At 32.2% G+C, this 22469-nt stretch overlaps 1 protein-coding gene across 1 annotated transcript; it reads right to left on the minus strand.

Moving 5' to 3' along the window:
- Positions 1-4903: 4903 nt before the first annotated feature.
- LOC140669058 (transmembrane protease serine 9) lies at positions 4904-14169 on the minus strand. Its single transcript, XM_072898527.1, has 12 exons — positions 14044-14169; positions 13470-13638; positions 12675-12810; positions 12407-12514; positions 11551-11845; positions 10259-10387; positions 10131-10183; positions 9855-9943; positions 9484-9625; positions 9262-9372; positions 8688-8837; positions 4904-7436 (listed from the first exon to the last, which is right to left on the minus strand). The coding sequence occupies exons 1-12, from the start codon at positions 14087-14089 to the stop codon at positions 7287-7289; spliced, it is 1578 nt and encodes a 525-aa protein (XP_072754628.1). The 5' UTR covers positions 14090-14169; the 3' UTR covers positions 4904-7286.
- Between the last annotated feature and the right edge of the window lie 8300 nt (positions 14170-22469).

Raw genomic sequence — 22469 nt, forward strand, 5'->3', positions numbered from 1 at the left:
AAAATCAGCTCATGGTTAATCGCGATAAGACAAATGACACTGTGATATCAAGATATGATATATATCGATATTCTTAGAAATCATTCATGAAGTGTATTTTCGAGCGCCGTTTAATAATATTGATATACAATCGGAAAGAATAAAAAATAGATAAATTATTTTTAGATATAAAATTAACTACGTGATAATTTAAAAGCATTTAAGATTAATAACAAAGTTATTTGTTTTATAACTATGTTTTATAATTTGAAGTTTTTAATAAATCAAGTTTAAAACATTTGCGTTAATTAATTGTATGTTTTAAGCTTTTAAAGTTATATTTCGATTTTCACAATCAACTTTTTTTTGTTTTTACATATCACGGAACATGCCATTTTTTAGTGCGATGTAGTGCAGTATAGACTAACTATTTTCTATTTTTTATATTACACAATATTTATATGCAAAATAAAAATGTTTATAACAATATATCAATTTCAATCATATAAAAAAATAAATTTTTAAACTATTGCTCGAGGCTAATGCTTGAATTGTCTCTACAATAAACTTTGAAAAATGTTTTATAGTTTTTTATAATTATATAGTAACATGTGTGTGTGTATAATATTACCGTACACATAAAATTGAAGACATATAGTATATATATATATATATATATATATATATATATATGTATTATTTAATATACAGCAATAGATTTATAACGTTTGTAGTTTCTGAACATTGTCTGATGGTTCTTGTTGACGAGTACGTTGACCATTGGTTTAGTATGTGTCGGACCACTAGCCAGGGTCACATGTGTTTATGGCACTCTACTGTGACTGATCTGTTTATGTGGGTTTTGCGCAGATTTTGCTGAGCCGTTTCTCACAACTATTTATCTTATTTCAAATTTTATGTTTAATTTTAAAGAACTTGTAGAGGGGAAAATGCTGCGCGTCAAGTTTCCGTGTGGTGTTTAACATGTTTTAACGGTTTTATTCATTATTAATACATACCATTATTTTTATTCCCAATATAATTTTCGCTAAAAATGGACTAAAAAACGATTCCTTTTTTAATATGTGTAATTTATGAATATTTCGTTATTATAACTAAAATTACGCACCTGGGATTGTCGCTTAAATTAGTAATTGTGATTATTGAACCTACTGTATTATTTTATTATTGTCTGATAACGATTAATGTCGATGTTCAAATTGCGGCGACTGCTATGCCGCACAATCCTTTGCAGTTGTTTTTTGCGAGGGATGTGGCCGCCAAATAGGTGTGTAAATAGATAACTTTTTGGCTCTGTGACAATACGTATATATTAGCCTATGAAAAATTCGTTATAGATTTGATCGTGTCTAAAGATATTTCGTCTGAGGATATGTCTCTGCCTGACAGGTGAGCTACGAGTCGATCCTGCCGATTGTGCGACTTTTAGCTTGTTCATGAAGATATTCTTCATACGTTATTGATTCGCAATCGCGTCTTATAACGATAAATCCTTTGATGTACGAGCACGCGGATAATGGAGTGCACAGGATTGCGCGTTTGGCATCTCGCCGCTGATCATGCGGGCCGCGTATGGGGGTGAGCGCGTGAAAACTCACGAATCTAACTTGTGGTGATTGTGCCAAGGCCGTCACATATTAAACTTTTTTTATTTTGAAATTTAGACATTTATATTCGAGAATTTAACAATGCGACAATGCAGCGACATACGAGGACGTTAGAGAAGATTCAATTCAACAACTGAGTGAAATCGTTGAGCGAATACAACGTTGCATGCAATTAGTAAGTTAATTATTTGATGATCGCATCCCCCAATCGTGTTCAATAGCGAAACAACAACCTCACTTACGGAGATGCTGCTCGGTGAATCTGAGTGTATGTTGCCCCCGTATATGTAAACTTCCTCTCGTAGGTTAACTCGTTGTAATCTGTTCGAAATTTCGAACTCGTGATACTTACTTAGTTTCCACTAAACGTATAACACATACATATATGAAATGTATACTGTCCGCCATACAAATAATATGAAATATTCTGTCATACTTCTCAAAGTTATATTTGTACCTCTTATCGCAAGTTTGACAGATCCATTTTGTAAGCATCAACTTTGAAGCTGCAAATAGATAATAGAATCTGTACGAGATTTTAAAAGTAAAATTTAACGAGTTTTAAAATAATATTTTTTGTAAAGTTTATTGGAAACAGTTATTTAATGTATAAAATTATTCTAAATTTATATTTATTTATTCTAAAAATAATAAATCATTTCTTGATATTTCTATTCTAAGGATTGATAAAGAATTGAAGTTAATATTTATGTGTATTCAATATGAAAACATAATATATGTATATATATATATATATATATATACTTTTATTGAAATTGATATAATTTAAAAATTATATAATAAAAGAGAGAATTGCATAAGGGACAGGCAATGTACGCCCTATTACCATTTAAATGCATTTTTAATTAACACGTATAACATGTTGCGCTATTATTAGCCACGAATGTATGACTACAATATTGATAAAATAATCCAGCAAAATATTTGTTGCAAAATTAATATTATAATAAGAGCGAAAAGTGGCGTATATTCAAATTCATAGCAGATTTTCCATTTTACGGGATTTTATTTGATGCACATTTTTCTAATATTCTATCATTAACACATATGTATATACGTGTAATATGCTCTCTTTTTCGAAAGCTGAGAGTAAAAATTAAAGAGTTAAAATGTGTTTTTACTGCATCACCCGATTTAACCAGAACATTTCTGTTTTTATACTAATTAATTTCACGCCAGTAAAATGTAATATCACATTTTACGGCAGATTGTATGAAGATTTATACGCACAATAGAGTTAATTCTCAATTTTGTCGAAATTATATTGCAGTACTCGTCCACGGTCTTTATATATATTTCGTTCTTTAAAAATTTTAAAATAATTTTTGCTCACAGATGGGCAAAAAATATGAAAAATAAAATTATAAATAAAAATTCTAATTAATTTTTTGTAACATTTGCTATAATATAGTATTTATTTATTCATTCAAGACGTGCCTAATTATGATCGGCATACATTTCCACTTTCCAGCTTTTATTAAAGTCTACCCATATTCTGTAAAACATGATGTTAGCTGTGTAACATGATATTTACGTTTTTATTTTGTTCGCACATTCTTGACACTAATTCATTAGTAACATTACAATGCCCGTAAATGCAATGTTACTGAAATAAATATAAACCGAAAACTTTTGTTCCACTATAGATGAAAGTATCTACTTTCTTTTTTGTTATGTTCATCAAATAATGATAAAAGTGTTATATATAATATATAAAAGCATATATATATATATATATATATATATATATATATATTTATAAACTAATGATTGAAAATTTAATGCTGTTTTCAATTAGAATAATTAATTTATTTATTTGCTTTTTTGAAAAATATTTTTACTTTACAATTGTTAATTATTTTTTTTAATGGAATAACTATTACATAATTAACTATTTAAATTTTCATTAAAACAACGGATTAAGTAATTTGCGGATTATATAATTAAAATGCCATTAGTCTGCTAATCAATTTTTCTCATTAATTGCTAAAGTGTGTAAAATAAAATAAAAAATGTGTATAAAATAAAAAAATTATATGAACTAATATTGAACGGTGAAAATTAACATTTGTATTGAACTTTAATGATAAGCGATAGATATAGATACTAAGATCTGTCGTTTGTCATTAAAGTCCAACGCAAATGTTAATTTCACCGATAGAAACAGATCTAGGTAATACATAGAATTACTCACATTTGTTTGTAAGACTATAAATAATTCTATACTAACAATTATCGATTTTAATTGTAATCTTTAAATATGTTGTTAAAATATTGTACGATTAAATATTGCACGACAATGATTAAAAAACATTTTAAAAATTTTGTAGAAGTATGTCTGATACTTCTAAAAATCTTCCAAGAGAATAAGTTTAAAATTTATTTACATTCCAATATGCGATTTTTCATTCGAACGTTGTATAAATTATCGGGAAAGAATCATTTTGTGGTTACTGCGAGCTCCAGATTCGCTAGACTTGAATTGAAAGAAAGGACGCAAGTATCGAGGAATATCTATTGTGGTTAATATTACGAGCGATCGATCTTTATAGACGATTTGGCCTTTAGAAAATATGTTCTCCCTTTCTTTCTCTTTTAAATATTAAGAAGAAATAATTATACAAATAAAAAAATAACAAAAGTAATAAAACTAGATATTATATGTACAACAAGAAGCAAGGCAAAATGCTAGATAGAAAAAAAGTAAAATACTAGATAGAAAAAAGACTTTCAATAATAATAATTTTAAGAAATTTTAAAGTAATAACAATTTTTGTAGACGATCAAAATTGTCAGTAACCAATTTTTATCATCGACAATCTTCTAAACATCTTAGTTTGGAAGATTAATATTATTGTTAAGCTCGGTTTGGCCTAAAAAAAATCTTTTTAGATCCTTATATTTTACTCTACGTTAGCATTATGACAGCTTATTTCATAAGTTATAGCGCCAATGAGTGCGTATATTTTCACAATATAATAATTATTGCAATTGAAGAAATTATGCATTTATAATAATATAGTTAAACTATAGCTAATTTTGGAGGCATTAATGATTAATTATTATGCTACCGCTTGTAGAGCGTAGTAGACAATACGATATCTAATCAATTCATCAAAATACCAGTGCCATTTATTTCAGATGGTGCTTTTGTTCTTAGAAAGACTGCGCGCAATCTCCAAGATGTGTGCAGCTTAATCATCGGCAAATAAAGGCAATGAGAGAGAAAAAGAAGAAGAAAAGAGAGAGAGAGAGAGAGAGAGAGAGAGAGAGAGAGAGAGAGATTGATCTTTATTAGCTTTCTCAGCTATTTGTAATACAAAAAATTGTAATTATTATTTAAATTACTGTATAAAATATGTTCCTTTAACATTATTTAAACAATTCAATCCTTTCACATTGTCTTATTTCAGTTAATTATAAGACATTGTCTTTTACTCTCATTTCCTATTATTTCTAACTTATTCCTTAATTGATTTGGTAACATATTCTTTAAAATCTTTAAAATAAATATATGCATGTTATAATATAGCCTCTGTTTTACGGATATAAACGGCAACGTTTGCAGCATATATTTCACTTTGGTATACCTATCACATTGCAATATAACTTTCATGGATTTTGTGCTATTTGCAATTTATCCAGTTCTGTTTCCGCTACATCTGTTAATAACGTTGCATAATATTCAAAGTGAAGCGCTATAATTGATTTATATATAATACACTTGGTATACGTTGATGTAAAGTTATCTAATTTATTTAGAAAACTTTATTCTTTTCCTATTTTTAACACATAATTACAGAGAGAGAGAGAGAGAGAGAGAGAGAGAGAGAGAGAGAGAGAGAGAGACGCGCATCTGTCAGATAATTTTTCGTCTCTCAAGACAGAAATAATGAGATACTGAATGGCTAAACAAGTATGGAAATGAAGAAAAGCTCTTGTTTCTTTTTCCCTGTCTAGTTTTTGTCAGTGAATTAGCTTCGAAACGATAGAACAAATAAAAGAGAAAAAAAATGAGAGGGAAGAAGAGAGAAAAATGTTACAAGAATCCGCTTGTGAAAAAATATTAATCTCCGTACACAGATGAAAAGTATCGCTCGTTCTAGTGCTTTTATTATTCTTATGCCCTTACGCAGACAGTTTTAAATATCGAACCGTCGCGACCGAAAATTGGCGAGTTTTTCGGCGGCGATATTTTTCTCTATTTTTCTCTCTACGTGGGATAACGGAAGAAACAAATAATATATTGTGACGATTCCTATCGATTTTTGCGCTTGCATAGCGATTGTTGTAAGGGACTTGGAACTGCAGCCATATCCCCGAAGAGGTATCCTCTATATCGTTGCTATTTTCTTCTACGAATAAAGAACCGATTAGAATTATTACACAAACACGGAGAATCGCTTTGAATTTTGTGCACACGTTTTGTGTCTAAAACAATAGTGGTGATCTATTGCAAAATGGCTATCTGATAGGAATAGTGTCTCTTGGGTGTTGTGTAAAATTTTCTCACTCGAGAATTTGTACATGAGAATATACATGAAACACTTCATAATTGGATACTGAAAAAAGCTAAAGTTTCAGTTCTCTGATTCTATTTCAGTTTTGAAAGAATAAAAATGTTTTTATGTTAATTTTTGCAAACAAATAAATTATTGATATTTTTTTATTAAGAAAAGATGATATAAATATATAGATATTTATATATTTATTTATTCAGTTATTTATTATTCTAGACAATAATCGCACTCCTTTTCCTAATTATATTTAATAAAGAAGAACAAGATGTTAGCTTTCATTTTATATCTTGGCCATGTAATTATTATCAGATAAATTTTATCGCTCTTTTTTTTTATCTCAATGAAAAGATTCCGCGAAAATAAAAATACACGTCATTAATCTTTTAATAAAGCCACTAAAAAGATTTTATGGCCGCTGATTAATTCCGTACAACCGGGCTCTTAATGAGGTGAAATTGAGAACTGTATGAATTTTTGTGTAAATTGTTATAAACCTCTTCTCCTTTAATTGGCGTGCACAAAATATCAATGGTAATTTAACGACTAATCGCGGTGGCGTGTCGGAAGTTTCGGTTTCGAAACATGACAATTAAGTCACATTTGAAATCGGAAGTACAGAACATTCACTATCGCTTAAATTAAATGGCATGCTCCCGCTATTGTATTCATGGACTTTATCAACAAATACTCTGCACGCGGCAGGTCGAAATAATTGATTGCTAGTCCGTTGTTGCTACGAAATCTTTATAAATATGTATTAGATATCGATGAAACCGCGTAATATTTGAGTTCAAGTAATTGTTTTTTGCGCTTAAGTGACTACTTTTTTGTCTTTCAAGAAGAGATACAATATATTGTGTAATGTACAGTATCTATATTATATACTTATATATATATATAATTTATTTTAATTAATTTTGTAACTATTGTAATGAGATAAAATCTAGGAGATATTTCATTATTGGAGATTAAACGTCAAAGATTTTGCGTGTCTTAAAATTAGTACGCATTTAAGATAATTTGCAGAATTCGATTTATTAATAGACATTATAATCTTTTATATAGATGACATTATACTTTGTATATAATTAATTGGGATTAGATGTAATGATTTCACACGCTGCCTTACTAAGCCCTACTAATATATACCAGAGTTTGCAAAGATCCAAGATAAGTAGCTGCTGATACGAGTATAGACTCCTGGATGTGTCCTGGTTTCGCATCCTAATCCGTAGGATAGAATGCCAATCAGCGTTTGTTCCGATACTAGAGGCGCGCCTAGATCACCCTGCAAACAATAATATTACGATGGTTTTGCCAGAAGCTTTAATAATTTTAATTACTAGATATGAAAGTATCGACAGATTACTATACAATTCAGAACACATCAAAATTAATTCCCTTTATTTTTGTGTTAAAGTTTTATTTATTTTTAAAAATAATATACTTTTAACATCCCTTAAAACTCTTTTTTCGTTTTATTCTAGTGGCAATATAACTGAAATAGAAAACGTCAAGAATTATCTATTGAAGGGGTCGGTTTTTCAAACATTGATCAAACTTTAACCTCAGTTTAAATTATCTCTTCCTCTTAAACTTACCCGAAAGAGACGAAAATATAATTTAAAATTAACCGAGAGGTTACAGTTAATTGAGGTTGGAAAAATGGGCTTTAAAATCTTATAAAATCTGTGTGAAATCCTAGTACATCACTATGTAAATCGATTGTAAATGTATACGGTTGTGTTTTACGGAGATACAATGTATCTACATAAAAGTGCTCTCTTGTTCTATAGGTTTCGAACATGGTCACGTTGGGAAATAACGAAAATTTTTCTAGCCCACATGCGAATCCCTTCGCATTTTGCTCGCGGTACATCGGCGGCGCGTGGAAATTGCGTTCTCGAGTCAAGTGCCGCATTGTTCACCGATCTGGTGCATCCGACACCTGAACCAGAGCGCATACTTGCGGAAAGACTATTGACTCCATCGACGTAATTGTACACTCGCGGCCGTGTACAATTGGAATTCGACCACCATCGATTGCTCTTAATTTACGCGCCACGCATTTTCCACCGACCGTTGGTTCCTATGCGAGATCATTATATGAGCGTCAGCTTGGATTTGCACGCTACGTGCATAAACGTCGATGGCAATGAGCATTATTTAGCAACACAAAACAATATATATATAAATTCTCGTTTTTTATTATCCACTCTTTATGTTATTTTTTTCCTGTTATAAAAGAAGATTCTCCAAGTTATATTTTGGTATCTCGCGCAGTACTTTACCGGACTCTTTGCGCTTGACACGAGAACGTGTACTCGGCTCGACGGCACGTAGATGATGCATGTACACTGCACGCGTGCCAAGTATCGTGATGCACGTCGACGAGGTCGAGGTGTCTCTCCTCGGTATCGTCGACGCTTTCTCGAGTGTCGCCTCTGGTTGTCGTAGGTTTCGCATCCGCGGACGAGCCCTTCACGGATCATCGCGCCGCGAGTTGCGTCGCGTCATCCTCATCTTATGTTCATCTTACCTGACACATTTCCGACGAGCGGGTCGCGTTAACGGCACATAGCATCTCTTTGGACAGCGGCTTGTAGCTCGGCATTTTCTCTTTGCACGTACGTTGATTTATGATCGCCACAGCGGCTGCTGTGAGCTGAGTCCTGGCCGGGTTGAGCTCCTGTAAATTTGGCACAGCTCGCACGTTTTTACGACACGTTTCTCGTTATTGTAACTTCGGTCCGGGACAAATCGGGGCGATACGAACGCGTGCGAACGTTTTTGCGATGGTGTTTCGTAATGATTTACTTTGGTACCGACGTGACTTTGAATAATGTCGCGTGCCAGTGTCAGCTAAAATTGTGTAGAAAGTTTGCATATTCGCGTTCGCTGTCAAAATCTCATTCTCTTAGCACCGAGACTTTTAAAACGAAACGCATCAACGTTCAAAGTTTTCACCGCGGAGGAACAATTGGTGGATTACGCATTTTTTTAAATTTCGTAACATCTGGATATTCCGTCAAACAACAAAACGACGATTTTTTTCGCGCGCAGATGTTTGTAAAAATTTGAAAATGAATAAACTAAAGTTGCTTGATATTTACCGATTTCCAGCAAGTCACAACGCAGCGTGTTTCATCCTCGACTTGTTCATCTTCTTTCTCTGGAAGTCCGATAGGAAGCAACTTTTCTCCAAACTCTGCGGGACTCTTTAGCTACAAGATTGATAAATGTGACAAGTTTATCGCGATAAAGCAATGTCATAGGTACGATAAACCAATGAAACGTATGTGCTGAATGCTTGCTCAGCGATTGAAAATACATACCTTTATCAATGCTATATCGTTGAAGTATACATACTTATCGAAATTTTCATGAATTACAATATTGCTTATTTCTAAGACATTGCCACATTGTGTGCAAATTCGATTGGTACGAACGCGTACGGATACTTCTGATAAATTTGCACTGTAAAATGCGAAAACATATATCAAAAATATTTTCGCAGATACTTACAACTTACGGTTAATTACAAAAATCTGTAATAAATAAAAACAAAATACATTATTAGTGTTAAGAAAAGATTAGGGCGTACAAATTTATGGAAAAAAAAATTTATTAAAATCAAAATCGTGACTACTATATAAGAAAAAAAACATCCGGTATATTACTATATACTTTTCGCACGTACGTATACTTGGACACGCAGGATGCTACAGTTATAATCCAGGATTCGTGTATGAATGCGCCGCTGCAGACGTATCGTCGGCCTATTTGGATCGATACCTGTATTGAAATAACGAATTTTATCTGAAATCCGATTTATTCGAAAATAATAGCGGCTTACAGTCACTGCGCTGTACTGACTACCGATTAAAACCACATGTGAATGGTATATAGTTTTATTTGTCAGCGGAACGCACGATACTATGAGCCATTGCGTATAAAACAAAAAGAAATGAATTTCTCTCACATGGTATGGATAATCCTCGATGTCCACATATTGATGGCTTTCAGTATTAACGACTATAATTACAATTTATATGAAAACAATTTGGTCTGAAAAGTATGAATATGAGAGAGTAAAAATGTTTAACTCACTATATACCAGAAAGATGCAGAAGAATAAAATAAACTTGGACATTCTTTTGCACTGACCAGTCATGACTAACGACTCTTGTGTAAAAAGATTTTGTCGCACACGTAAAATTCGCTTTTTGTTAAAGATAAACGTTTAGTATCGCGTTATCTATGTTTGAAATCATTAGAAAATGTTATCATGAAAAAACATCGCGCGATTAATTTAGGATTACATATTAAAAGCATAAATCCATTACGAGATAATGTTTGTGTGTCAATCTATATGGTCTATCTATATATAACTATGTAAGTGATATCCTATCAATTGATTGATAATGGTATACAATTATGCTAAGATCATAATACCTAAGTGAATTTCTGCTATATGCAGACAGAATAACGTAAGCATATATACATAACATGCTTTATATTTTTGAAATAATACTATGTTTTTATCTTTATGGTCGCACAACTAAATGTTGTATTATTTGTTGTATTTGTTGAATTATATACGATAATACTTATAACATTTCTTTTAATTAATTTATTTAATTTTTTAAATTTATTTATCTTATTAATTAATTACTTTATTTTATTTATTTATTTATTTTAATTTATTTATTTTATTTATTTTAATCAACATTGTAAAGATTATACTTTTTCATGATCAAAATTATTTATAGAAGAACAGAATGAATCAACTGTATCACAAATTAATAAACTTAATACATTTTGAGATTCCTAAATAACACATTGCACAAAGCACGCTTTTAGTCTTTTAAAATATAAAGTAATAATTAATTTGTGAGTTAAAATATTTGCTTTGTAAGATACAATTTAATCTCAAAATCGTAATTATTATACCAAACTAACTTTTTTATAATGACTGTATCACGGATTTAAACTGTATAATATAAAAATTCATAAAAATAGAAATTTTAATTCTATAAAATTTATTTTAATTTACAAATTAATTATTAATTTTACAATTTAAAAGACCAAAAATATTTTAGGCAATATTAAATTTATAAATCTCGAAAGATATTAGATTTATTAATTTTTAATGTAGCTGAATCAGTTTCTCCTTAATGTGACATCATTGAAATTGATTAACAATCTTGTTTATATTTTTTTAATATTGTAAAATGTATATAATCTGTCAAATATAAAAACGTCTATCTTAATAATTAAAATCTTGCAACACTGTCTCTTACACGTAATTTATTATACAAACTTGATATTTTACGCTTACAAACTAAGATTAATAATAACATCTAATAGCAGTCTTAAGACATGTGCAATTGTCAAAAATTAAACACCGCTGATCCATTTTATCCACCAGAGAAGGTCTACGACATTGGTGTAAACACCGGGATAAAGAGGCTGAGCGCATTTGTATCCCCAGGATACGATGCCGTAGAGGGTGCCATTGGCGGTGAGCGGACCGCCTGAATCACCTTGACACGAATCTTTCCCACCCAGCATGTAACCAGCACAGATCATTCTGTCGGTGATGTTGCGGATGTATTTGTATCTGTTTCGACATGTTTCTCTGTCTACGATCGGAAGCGACACTTTTCTTAAAACGGGTGACACTTTTCCACCTGACTAAAATAGAAAATCGCACCTTTTACTATTTCAACTCATTGATTTTAATATGCTTATCTGTAATATGTCCATTAATAAATCATATTAGGATTATAAATGTGATTGTATATTAATACATATAGCATCTAACAATAATTATCTCTCCCTGAAAATCAGACACCGATAATTATTGAATACAATGCGGAAAATGTGTTTTTATTAAGCGGTAAAATATAAAACACATATTTCGACACGAATGAATATAATTTAATAATATTCGCATGTGTGTGTGTGTGTGTGTGTGTGTGTGTGCGTGTGCGTGCGTATAATTTTATATTTTTGATGCACTTGTAACATGATTTAGTCACATCGCGGATATCGATTTCTTTCGTTCGCGTATTGCAACAATCGAATGCAGTAATTCTGATTTCTATCACACGAGATAACATGAAATTCTCTATTGCTTTCGTGAAATTTTCAAATCGCGCTCGCGATCGGAAAAGTTTACTATTACTTTTAGCACCATCTGTTTTCCGAAACAGATAATGAGTCAGATAATTAATCTATTCTCTGTGAACTCACCTGCACCGCTCCCCATCCGGTAACATTCACCATAACACCATTCGCGAGTTCCTTTTCCGCCAGCTTCACTGGCTGCACCTTATCGTTAAATCTGATTTCGCCATCGACCTGAAATGAAATTTCCAGAGCGTGCAAGAGCTACCGATGTTGTTATTGTCAGCTGGTGCAAGCCATTAGTAAGCAAAGAGAGAAAGACATAGAGAGAGAGAGAGAGAGAGAGAGAGAGAGAGAAGAAGGGGAGAAATAGAGAGAGTTTGGTATTACGTACTTCAAGAAGGGCAATATCATAATCGATCGTCAAGTCATTGTAAGCCGGATGTCGAATAACCCTTTTAACTTGATAATAGACGCCCTCGTATTTGTTGTTACTTCCTGCTTTGAGTTTGTAAACGTTAGCCGATAAACTGTAACAAAACGAGAAACGCACGTCAATATATACATATAAAATGTTGACAATACATGCGAACCACGCTATGACAATATCGACAAAACGTTTACTGGTAAATGCGCGACCGCATTCGTAATAGCGAATGGATGATCGCGCAAACGTGGCTACAATTTTCTAACTTGCACTGCCACAACACGCAACGGAATAAACTTAATATAAGATATTTAATTTGCTTGCAAATAATCAAGAATTATATTCAATTTGTGATTTGAAAACGAAATTAATTGAGAAAGTTTGCTTAAAAATGTTTTTTCTGCGTCTATATTGATTTTAAAAATTCAAAAAAATGTAAAGCTTTTTGTTCACCAAATAGAGAATTATTACGAATAATTATAATAAACAATTTATAGTTGACAATTTTATTGTTTTGTATTCAATTCCATGAAGCAAAGGGGCTTGAGCAAAACTAAATACGATCTTGATAATGAATAGCGGCATTATATTTAGCACTTGATAAGAAGAAATTAAATTACAATTAAGAGATTTAGATTACTTTTCAAAGATAACGACAAAGGTCATTATTCTAAATGTGCGTTTTTTATAATGATTTAAATTTGTCTTAGGATTAGCCAATGCGCGATACATATTTAAGAGAAGAAAGAAAGAAATATATACCTAACACAATGAGCCGCAGAGACAACCCATTTATTACTGATGATGGCAGCCCCGCAAGTATGCTGTAAACCTCGCTGGAGGCTCAATTGATAAGGATGCTGGCTTATGTCAACTATCGTGCCTCCTACGATCCGAGGGTCAAGAAAGAAAGCCGGTCGCAGGAAGGATGCTGTAATATTAAATTTGATGATAGAATTTGTCTTCTGGCCGTTTCAGCAGAAAAGTTAGCCCCAGAATACGGCGAATACATAAATCACGCAAGGATTCAATCGACTTTATTACGTGCAGCACTTTATAGCCTTTTGAACTTTCCTTTCTAAGATGGGACATTTGAAGGATAATTGAAAATATGGCTAAGCAATTCTGCTGTGCCGATTTGATTTTATGCGCTTTTATTAATTGCGAAGCTTGTTATCAAGTAAATTATATTCTTTAAATTATATATAAAGATCTATTTACAAATATAAAAATATAAATTTTAATATTATAGATAGGTAAATTTACGTAACCCGACACCAGAAAATATATTATATTTTGTACGTAAATGTAAAAATTATTGATATTTTTCACTCACTGAAACCTCCAATGAAAAGGAGATATGAAGCGAAACTTCGTAACATCTTACAAGTATACAGACTAATGTTGTTGTACACGCACTGGCTTTTATATTGAAATCTTTCATCTGGTGAAAAATTCTTATCTCGTGACGATAAAATCCATTTTGTTCGAGAATCGCACTGTAAAACGTAATTATGATAAAGAAACGTCATATAGGAAAGAAAACGATAACAAACTATTTTCTCTTTATAAAATCTAAATAGTATGATAAGAATACCATGATAATAGTCGTAATAATATGATAAGAATAAAATATTTATATTTAAAACTATATTTTAATATATAAAATAATAATTCAAGAACAAGCAAATTTTCTAAATAAATATATGTAATTTTATTTTTGGAAATATATTTTCTATTGTATTTTATTTTATTTTACGCGTAGACAATTTTATAATACGTTCTCCTACATAATTATATCGTGACATATGAAAACTGAAACAATAAAAAAGCCTGATAATCTTTTATCATTTTCGGATCCCATACCTTTTTTAAACGTCATTTAATCATATATGTATTGATTGTATAATTGAATATTTTTATCAATATTCAATTATAACTATTTTACTTATTTTTTTCTGATTATTTGATAATGTACGATTTTTCCAGAAATTGGAGTGGTGTAACGCGACAGACAGCGTTTATATACGTATGTAAGTGATTGATTGTTTGCGCAAATGTTCGATTAAGATAGACTCTGATAAAATCTTTATCTTACAAAAATTGTGCGATACAGACAATTTTATAACTTGCTGCGAAAACAAAATATAGGCCATAAATGTAGCAAATAAAATCATTGCAGCATCTTGATAAGATATTTGCTTTTTCTTGCGCTTTTTATTAGTTCCTAAATGACTTTTGTGTATGTTAGCGCATTTTAACTTTAATATTTATATTTTAATATCATATTTTTTATAAAGATAAATAGATATTTTACTATATACATATTTTTTATATCTATTTTTATTATGCATTGATTTGATTTGATTAATAATTACAATAAAGCACGCGTCTACATTTGTGTTGGCTCAAATATGCCATATTGCTCGTTCTTTTTATTTTGATTTTTAATAAGCTCGTACGTTTTTTATTATTTATTTTTATTGTTTATTTGAATATTTCTTCGAGTATTAATTAAAAATTAAAAACATAAAAGCTCTCTTTAAAAAAATCATACCAATTTGATAAGTCTCGTAACGGAAATTCTGTTCATATTATTGGTTCACAACTAATTAATCGTTGGAAATTCGCAATTTCAATTAAAGCTCACCTCTCTTTATATCTTTTATATCTATTTCAACAGACATTTGGAATTCGAATGCATGGACTGTGGCGGTTTTCAATACATCGATTAATGAAATTCTAATAATTCCATAGGTTTATTGAACCGGAAATGAATCATTTTCGTATTCATCTATTTTCTGCTCGTCAGACAATTTTGATCGATCGATTATTAATTGGTCGTCTTATGGAGATATATCTATCGAAATAGTAGAATTCTGATATCAGTACAATATTGACAAACCTAATTTTGTCGATAATTTTTAAATGCAAATATAACTCATAAAATTTAAGCTTTAATTGTCGAGTAGAGATTATTTTGTTTAGAAATATATTTGTCAATCTTTCTTAAAGTTGTATATATATCTTTTAGAATGGAAAAAAAGCATGCATTCTTATTATTTTCTTGCTGACAATGAGATATATCCAGTTATTTCGGTGTTAAAAATATATTATTTAATAAATTACTTATAATTATATTATTTATAAATTATAAATTTATAAATTATTTATAATTTATGTTATTATATATTAGCTTTATGTACGTACACACACAATTATATATTCACACTTTTGATAGTTTCTATGAAAATTGACTGATAATTAAAATTCGAATTTTTCGTTGTATTTTTACCAATATTGCCTCGAAATATAGCAGATGCCTGCTTATACGGGGTATTTCGAGGATTGTTACGAGGGGTAAAAGAGTGCTGCACCAGACTGCACACTTGCCAACATCGGCAACGACTGCTGTCTGGCGATTAACATATAAATCAAAGTTCCAACGGCAAGTCATCTCCTCCTCCTTTTCTCGCGCTCGAATTCATCCCCGGATTCCCCTGTTATCCGCGTCGGATGCGTGTACGCCATCAGCCATCTTGTGTGCCATTCTCTTTCTTTTTTTTCTCTTTTTCTCTTTCTCTTTTATTTTCTTAAAGACGCACTGAGGAGATGTCCGGATGTTGAAAAGCTGAAAATTATCAAAAAAAGTATATCCTCCCCTCGCATTGACGTTCAGCAACAAATAGAATGCTGTTATATGGTTTTTTCCAAAAGCTGCTTTTCCAATTTAATCACACACATACACACATATCTCGTAAACTAGTATATAGTATAAATTTTCAACGTGTAAATGGGAAATAAATTTTTGAATGTAGAGAATTCGAAATATAACTTAGCAAAAAACACAATTATATTATCATACATTACAATATTAATAGTTTTTGCCAAATGAATGTACATGTTGATTGCCGATTGATAAGAATAGTCGTTTTGGTCTGCAATAAATAGAAGCTTGGTCCAGTTAATCCGACAGATGGGATTTAAATGCGCAATTATTAGAATTGATTACCTATTAGGACAATTCAATCTTTAACATTCAAATTTTTATATATATATATATATATATATATATAATGTATTGTAAAGAGATGTAACACATAGCTAAATGTGTTTTCAAGGATTGCGAGCTGATTCTAATCAGAAGAGAAGACTATCAATGTAATTTGAACGGAAGGAAACTAACGTCCTTGCCTCTGGTATATCTCGCTCCGAAGCCATGATAGATAACCGTGGTGGAAGGAGTTCTGGGTGTCGTAAGTCTGCCAGGACTAACGAGTCCCATCCTGAGAGGATTCTCGGACACACTCGGTAGACATCCGTACCGTAACCGGGTACTTTCTCTTTCGACTATCCGTGTATTCTTTCTCCGTTTCTTTGCCCATGAGCGTCGCGTGCACGTCCGAGACGATTACAGCACACTGGGGACAACGACGTTACAACGACGTATGCAATTTCCACACTTTCGTTAGTCGCAATTTATCAGTGGCGAAAGTCGACCGCAAATGTACGCGAGAAGATCGAGAAACGAGAATGTATCCCATCGAGGACATGCATCTTGCTGTCTCTTCACCTCGAAATATTGTAGGAACGCGAGAATTGGTCAGAGATGTTTTTTCGGGAAATGCAATTGTTGCGTTTCGACGATGATCGTAAGTGTACAATCTGATAGATAATATTTGAAATATCCAAAAGATCTCTCTGATGATGCGCGATCAACGAAATGAGAATATCGCTTGGAAATAAAAGCTTTGGATGGTGTGTCTATTGACATGATTTAAATTTCGAAAATTTTGTTCAACCTGCTTGGCTTAAATAATTAATATAATTTTTGTCATAAACAAGGTTATTTAATGACACAACGCTTTGCGACCATTTGTACGTCGACGTGCAAGAATGGTATGTAACAATTAACAAATAGCGATTTTGATAACAAGCTGTAACATAATTCGTATTAGAGTTAATCGAGTAATTGCTCGCTCTCTCGAAAATGTACTTTCTCTGCCTATGTATTCATCTCCTCTCTCCTGTCTAGTCGCCTTAAAGCCACATCTGTACCTACGTCAGCCACATAATTGGCTTTCGCGATCGTGCCGAAGTACTTGAAGGCGCGAGGATTACCGGGAACCTGATTGCGCGAGAGCTTTGTGCAGCAATTTGGATTTTCCATCGTTTCCCGTCCTTCGCTTTCCTCTTTGCTACTCTCGTCGCTTTTACAGAGCTTGCGGGTCTTGCTCTGCAAATAAATGGAAACGCATTCGAAAGAACAGATGGTCGGTAGTCGAAAACATTCGATATAGAATGTGTAAAATATGTTGAGAAGATATATTTTTATCACAGTTTAGAATCGATAAGACGAGCACTTAAAGAACCGTACTATTTTGCGCTTATAAATCAATTAATGAAGCACAATTACTGTAAATACTGATTATAAAAGAAATAAAATATACACGAATAATTAAATGTTCCAGATATAATTGCAGATATAATTTTATCTGATTGTAATATATATATATATATGATCGATACGAAAATACCACTTTAGTTAATTCATGTTTTCATTTATTAATACTTTCAATCTTCTCTCATTACCTTTACAAAAGATATATTTCAACTAACCGTAAATTTCATAATGAATCGTCGGTGAATTTATTGTAATTGTGTTATTGTTGTAATCACCGTTCAATAAAACGCATCGAGATAAAGAGAGCGATCGTTAGCACGATCTGAACAGAGATATAGTTAAGATAACTGTCTGGCGAATGGCCGACAATGGCGTAGAAATGATTATTCTTCGTCCGGCAATGTGGCTGGACGACTAGAAAAGAACAGTCGGTTTGTCCGAAAGAGGGGATGTATGAGGATGCATAGATGGGACGTTGCGCGGAGTGCGCGGCACGGAGTCCGAGTTGTAATTATACCTGCATGCATCGTTTCTACGTGCATTATAAATGGTCGTGCATAATGAATGAACCGCCGGACGAACCCGCCGGATTATCCCTCCGAAAGAATGGTCCTGCTATCCTATCTAAATCATACCCGCCGGCATCGTTTTGCACCACCGGCAATGTTCTCGAACCCAGGGGGTAATTTCCGCGAACGAACGCGAGTAATGTGCGGCTGAGATATTTTTCAAGATATCAGTATTTTTTTGCGACGTGGCAATATCTTGGATTTTTTGCTAAAAATAATTGATTTACAAAAAAAAAATGTTGAAAAAGATTTCCGAGCTACGGAGAAAATAACGAGACATAATATGTATTTAAAATTTATTCTTCTCTGATTTAGAGATAATGTTGCATTATTCTTGTACCTATACATATATATGTAAATAAAACGTTTGCGATTGCGTTATCTTTTCTTGTCATTAACATTGTAAATTAGTTCGCAATTATACGGTGATATGTGCTACAAGGACGTACAACGCGTTGGAAAGTTCATACGAATGATGGACACGTATTATTCTGTGGCGTTTTACCTTTCGTATAACATTTTAAATCTTAATGGAGTGCGCTATGAAGGTACGTAAAGCGTAACGGCCGAGCAATGAATTAATTACGTGGGTTAGTCGTTTGCACTCTGAGATAGAATCGTGCGAGTGAAATTCACGAGCTCGATTTAATATTTCACTCCAAACCACGAGGTGCGAATTCCTCGCAAAACCTTCGCACAAAGCCAAAATGTATGCCTTGTGTGTATGTCGTTCTATATAATACATACATACATATATACATGCATGGTATGTATGTACATACCATGCGTACATACATACATAATGTATATGTATGTATATGTATATATACAATATATAAATAATATTTTATGCATAAAATAAAGAGAGGAATTAATTGATGTAAAGAAAACACATAGTTATTTGAAGAAAAAATATAAATGTGCAACGAGTTACATGATTTATGTGTTTTTTTATACTAATTGATTCCTTTTATTATTCTGTGTGTAAAAGTATTGAGAGAGCAAGATAATTGAAAAAATAAATGAAAATTTTACGAGATATTTCATAATTTACGTAAAATTATGTCAATTTGAAGTATAAAACATCTCGTAAAACTATTCAATTTTTGGCTATTATACTTCTATTTTATCTTTAAACAGAATTGCAAGAAATCGATTTATATAAAAAAATTCGGATTGGTTTCATAAAAAAAAAAAAATAAAGATGATCTTTATAACTGAAAAAGGTCACGAGTAAAAAGATTATTTTACATGCACTTTGTAGAAGACTTAAAGTCGTGAAAATTTCTCTTTTTATTACTTCTTGTAATTTTAGCTAATTGCGAGGTATATACTTGGACATTTATGAACGCCCTGGGTATATATACACATACATTTATATATATATATATATATATATACATTCATACATATATGTATATAAAACAGCAAAATATATATATATATATTATATGTAATATTATTTATAATAAAATTTAATTAACCACACAACGCACCGCGCGCTGCGGTGACCATTAGCGCATGACTCTTGCATAATACGATCTACTAAATTACTGTTGATACAACGTGCCACATGACCCGTGTTTTCATTCTACGTGATAATGTCTCGGAATTGGACACGCCAGTACCATCGGCAATCAACATCGCGGCATCGCGAACAAGCGACCGCGGCTGCCATCGTCGCGGTTCTGTCGCATTTTTCAAACTTTGCCAGTAAAATTTCGACCTCTCAACCAACGAACTATCGTATGTGTACCGCGATGTATCAATCTGCGTTGCGCGTGTGCGCGTCGATGATGAAACGACAGGGCAGGTTGTATAAAAATATTGGGTGCAAATCAATTCGATGATGGCGTAACTTCGCAACTGCGCTGCCACTAGTGACCTATTTCGCTGTCGCGCTATGCAAGAAATAGAATTACATCGGATGAATCTAGATTGCGGAGAGAAAGAGAGAGAAAACAAAAATAACGTAAAATAATTATTATATCGAGGGTAAGATAATATACTATATTAGATTAATATTCTAGAAATGTCAATCTTAATTTTAATAACAAGTATTAACTAATAACATTTAAACCGTTGATTAGAATTGACAACTGCTGTTAGACTGGAATTATTTATGTATATATATATTTCTGCGATGTTTTATTGAACATTTTAGTTGGTAATTTTCAACAGCAACTCTCGATGAGCCCGCCGGATGCATAACTTCCCTAACGTTTCGCGATGGAACGCGTCCTGTGGTCGGGTCACCTGTTAAGCACAATGCTTAATCGGGCTTCGTAAGTGATTAGGAAACTCCGAGGGAGAAACCGCCGAAATAATTAACATTCGCGTCTCGACATGCGTCGATGGTGTTAGAGACGCTAAACGACATGTAACGTTATCGAGTGAGTAGATGGAAAGCGGATTCCGCATTAGCACATGAAAATTGGAGCTTGCCACCTTCTCCCGCCCCGAGTAATTCTGCACGCGGGATATCGCGGTCTGTGGTCCAAAGATCTTAACACGTAACTTCCCCGTGAGAAAGTTGGTGCTATGCACGATAGCGCCTCGTGGGCAGCACTGCTCGAATACATGTCAAGTGTATAAGTTTCGAATTCTCAATCGAGTCCGTTCTCTTCGTACATCTCGATCTAGCTGGTTGAGGTCAGGGTTAATTGGAGTCGGCCAGAATCGAATTTCATGGGTCGATTTCAAACGCTCCGTTACAAAGATATTCGAGAACATTCCGATTATCGCGTTAATTAGTTGAAATTTGCATGAGACTAATTTATGCGTGGAATTTGATAATATTATTAAGAGATTAGTAGCAAATAAAGCTGGCATAATTGCGAGAATGATATATCGACGCATTATTTAAAGAGGATCAATCGTCCTCTTCATACTAGGCAAAGGTATATACATGAGCACGTTTGCGCGCTCAAAGGGTTTTAAGTTGGAGTTTCTCTTTCAACTCATGCTCTCCAGTCATTTATTTTTACAAAGAGGATAATCCCCGTTGGATTTTAGTTGGTTATTGCTAACTGTACGCGACGTTAATCCTCGCGTTGGACCAGGGTCTCGTTCTTAACACCAATTTAATGCTACCTTTTTTATCGTTTCCCACTATGTAAATCCATCTATAAATTATGCTCTTTCAACTCTCTCTTATTTTGTCGACTGTTGAAAGAAATTTGATATGACGAATCCGTTACGGCAGACAAAACTGTAAAAATATAGTCGAATTTGCGGATAAAGATTACTTCATGGACGTTTATGTTCAATGACATACGAGTTCACGCAAATACTTTTGTCATTCGAATGCAATCATGATAAAGGAGGAAAGACGTTATATATAAATTAGAACTATCATTTTATTTTTCGATGCCAAATATTCTTATAACAAATGTGACGAAAAGAGATATAAAAATGCAAATAAGTAATGGCGAGCAAATTATTTTTGTAATGGTTAGCTTATTATTATTTTTTATGATTGCTAGTTTGTATAATATATTCAAACTTTTTTTAAATTATAAGAAATAACGAAACAAGTATATATATAAATATCATTATTATAGTATAACGATAATTACTATTATCTCACCTTGTTATTGATAACTTGATTCATTAAAAATTCGTATAATATCTGATAGTTTTAATTAATTATAGCTTTTTAAATATGTATATGTTATAAGTAAATGAATTTAATTTATTAAATAAAGTGAGAGATGAAGTAAAAATGTTAATGAATATAAATAATACGTAGTTCACTCAGTGACACTTCTCCTATAATATATTTATCAC

Source organism: Anoplolepis gracilipes, chromosome 1 (assembly GCF_047496725.1).
Source record: "Anoplolepis gracilipes chromosome 1, ASM4749672v1, whole genome shotgun sequence".
In the NCBI taxonomy this organism is placed as follows: Eukaryota; Metazoa; Arthropoda; class Insecta; order Hymenoptera; family Formicidae; genus Anoplolepis; species Anoplolepis gracilipes.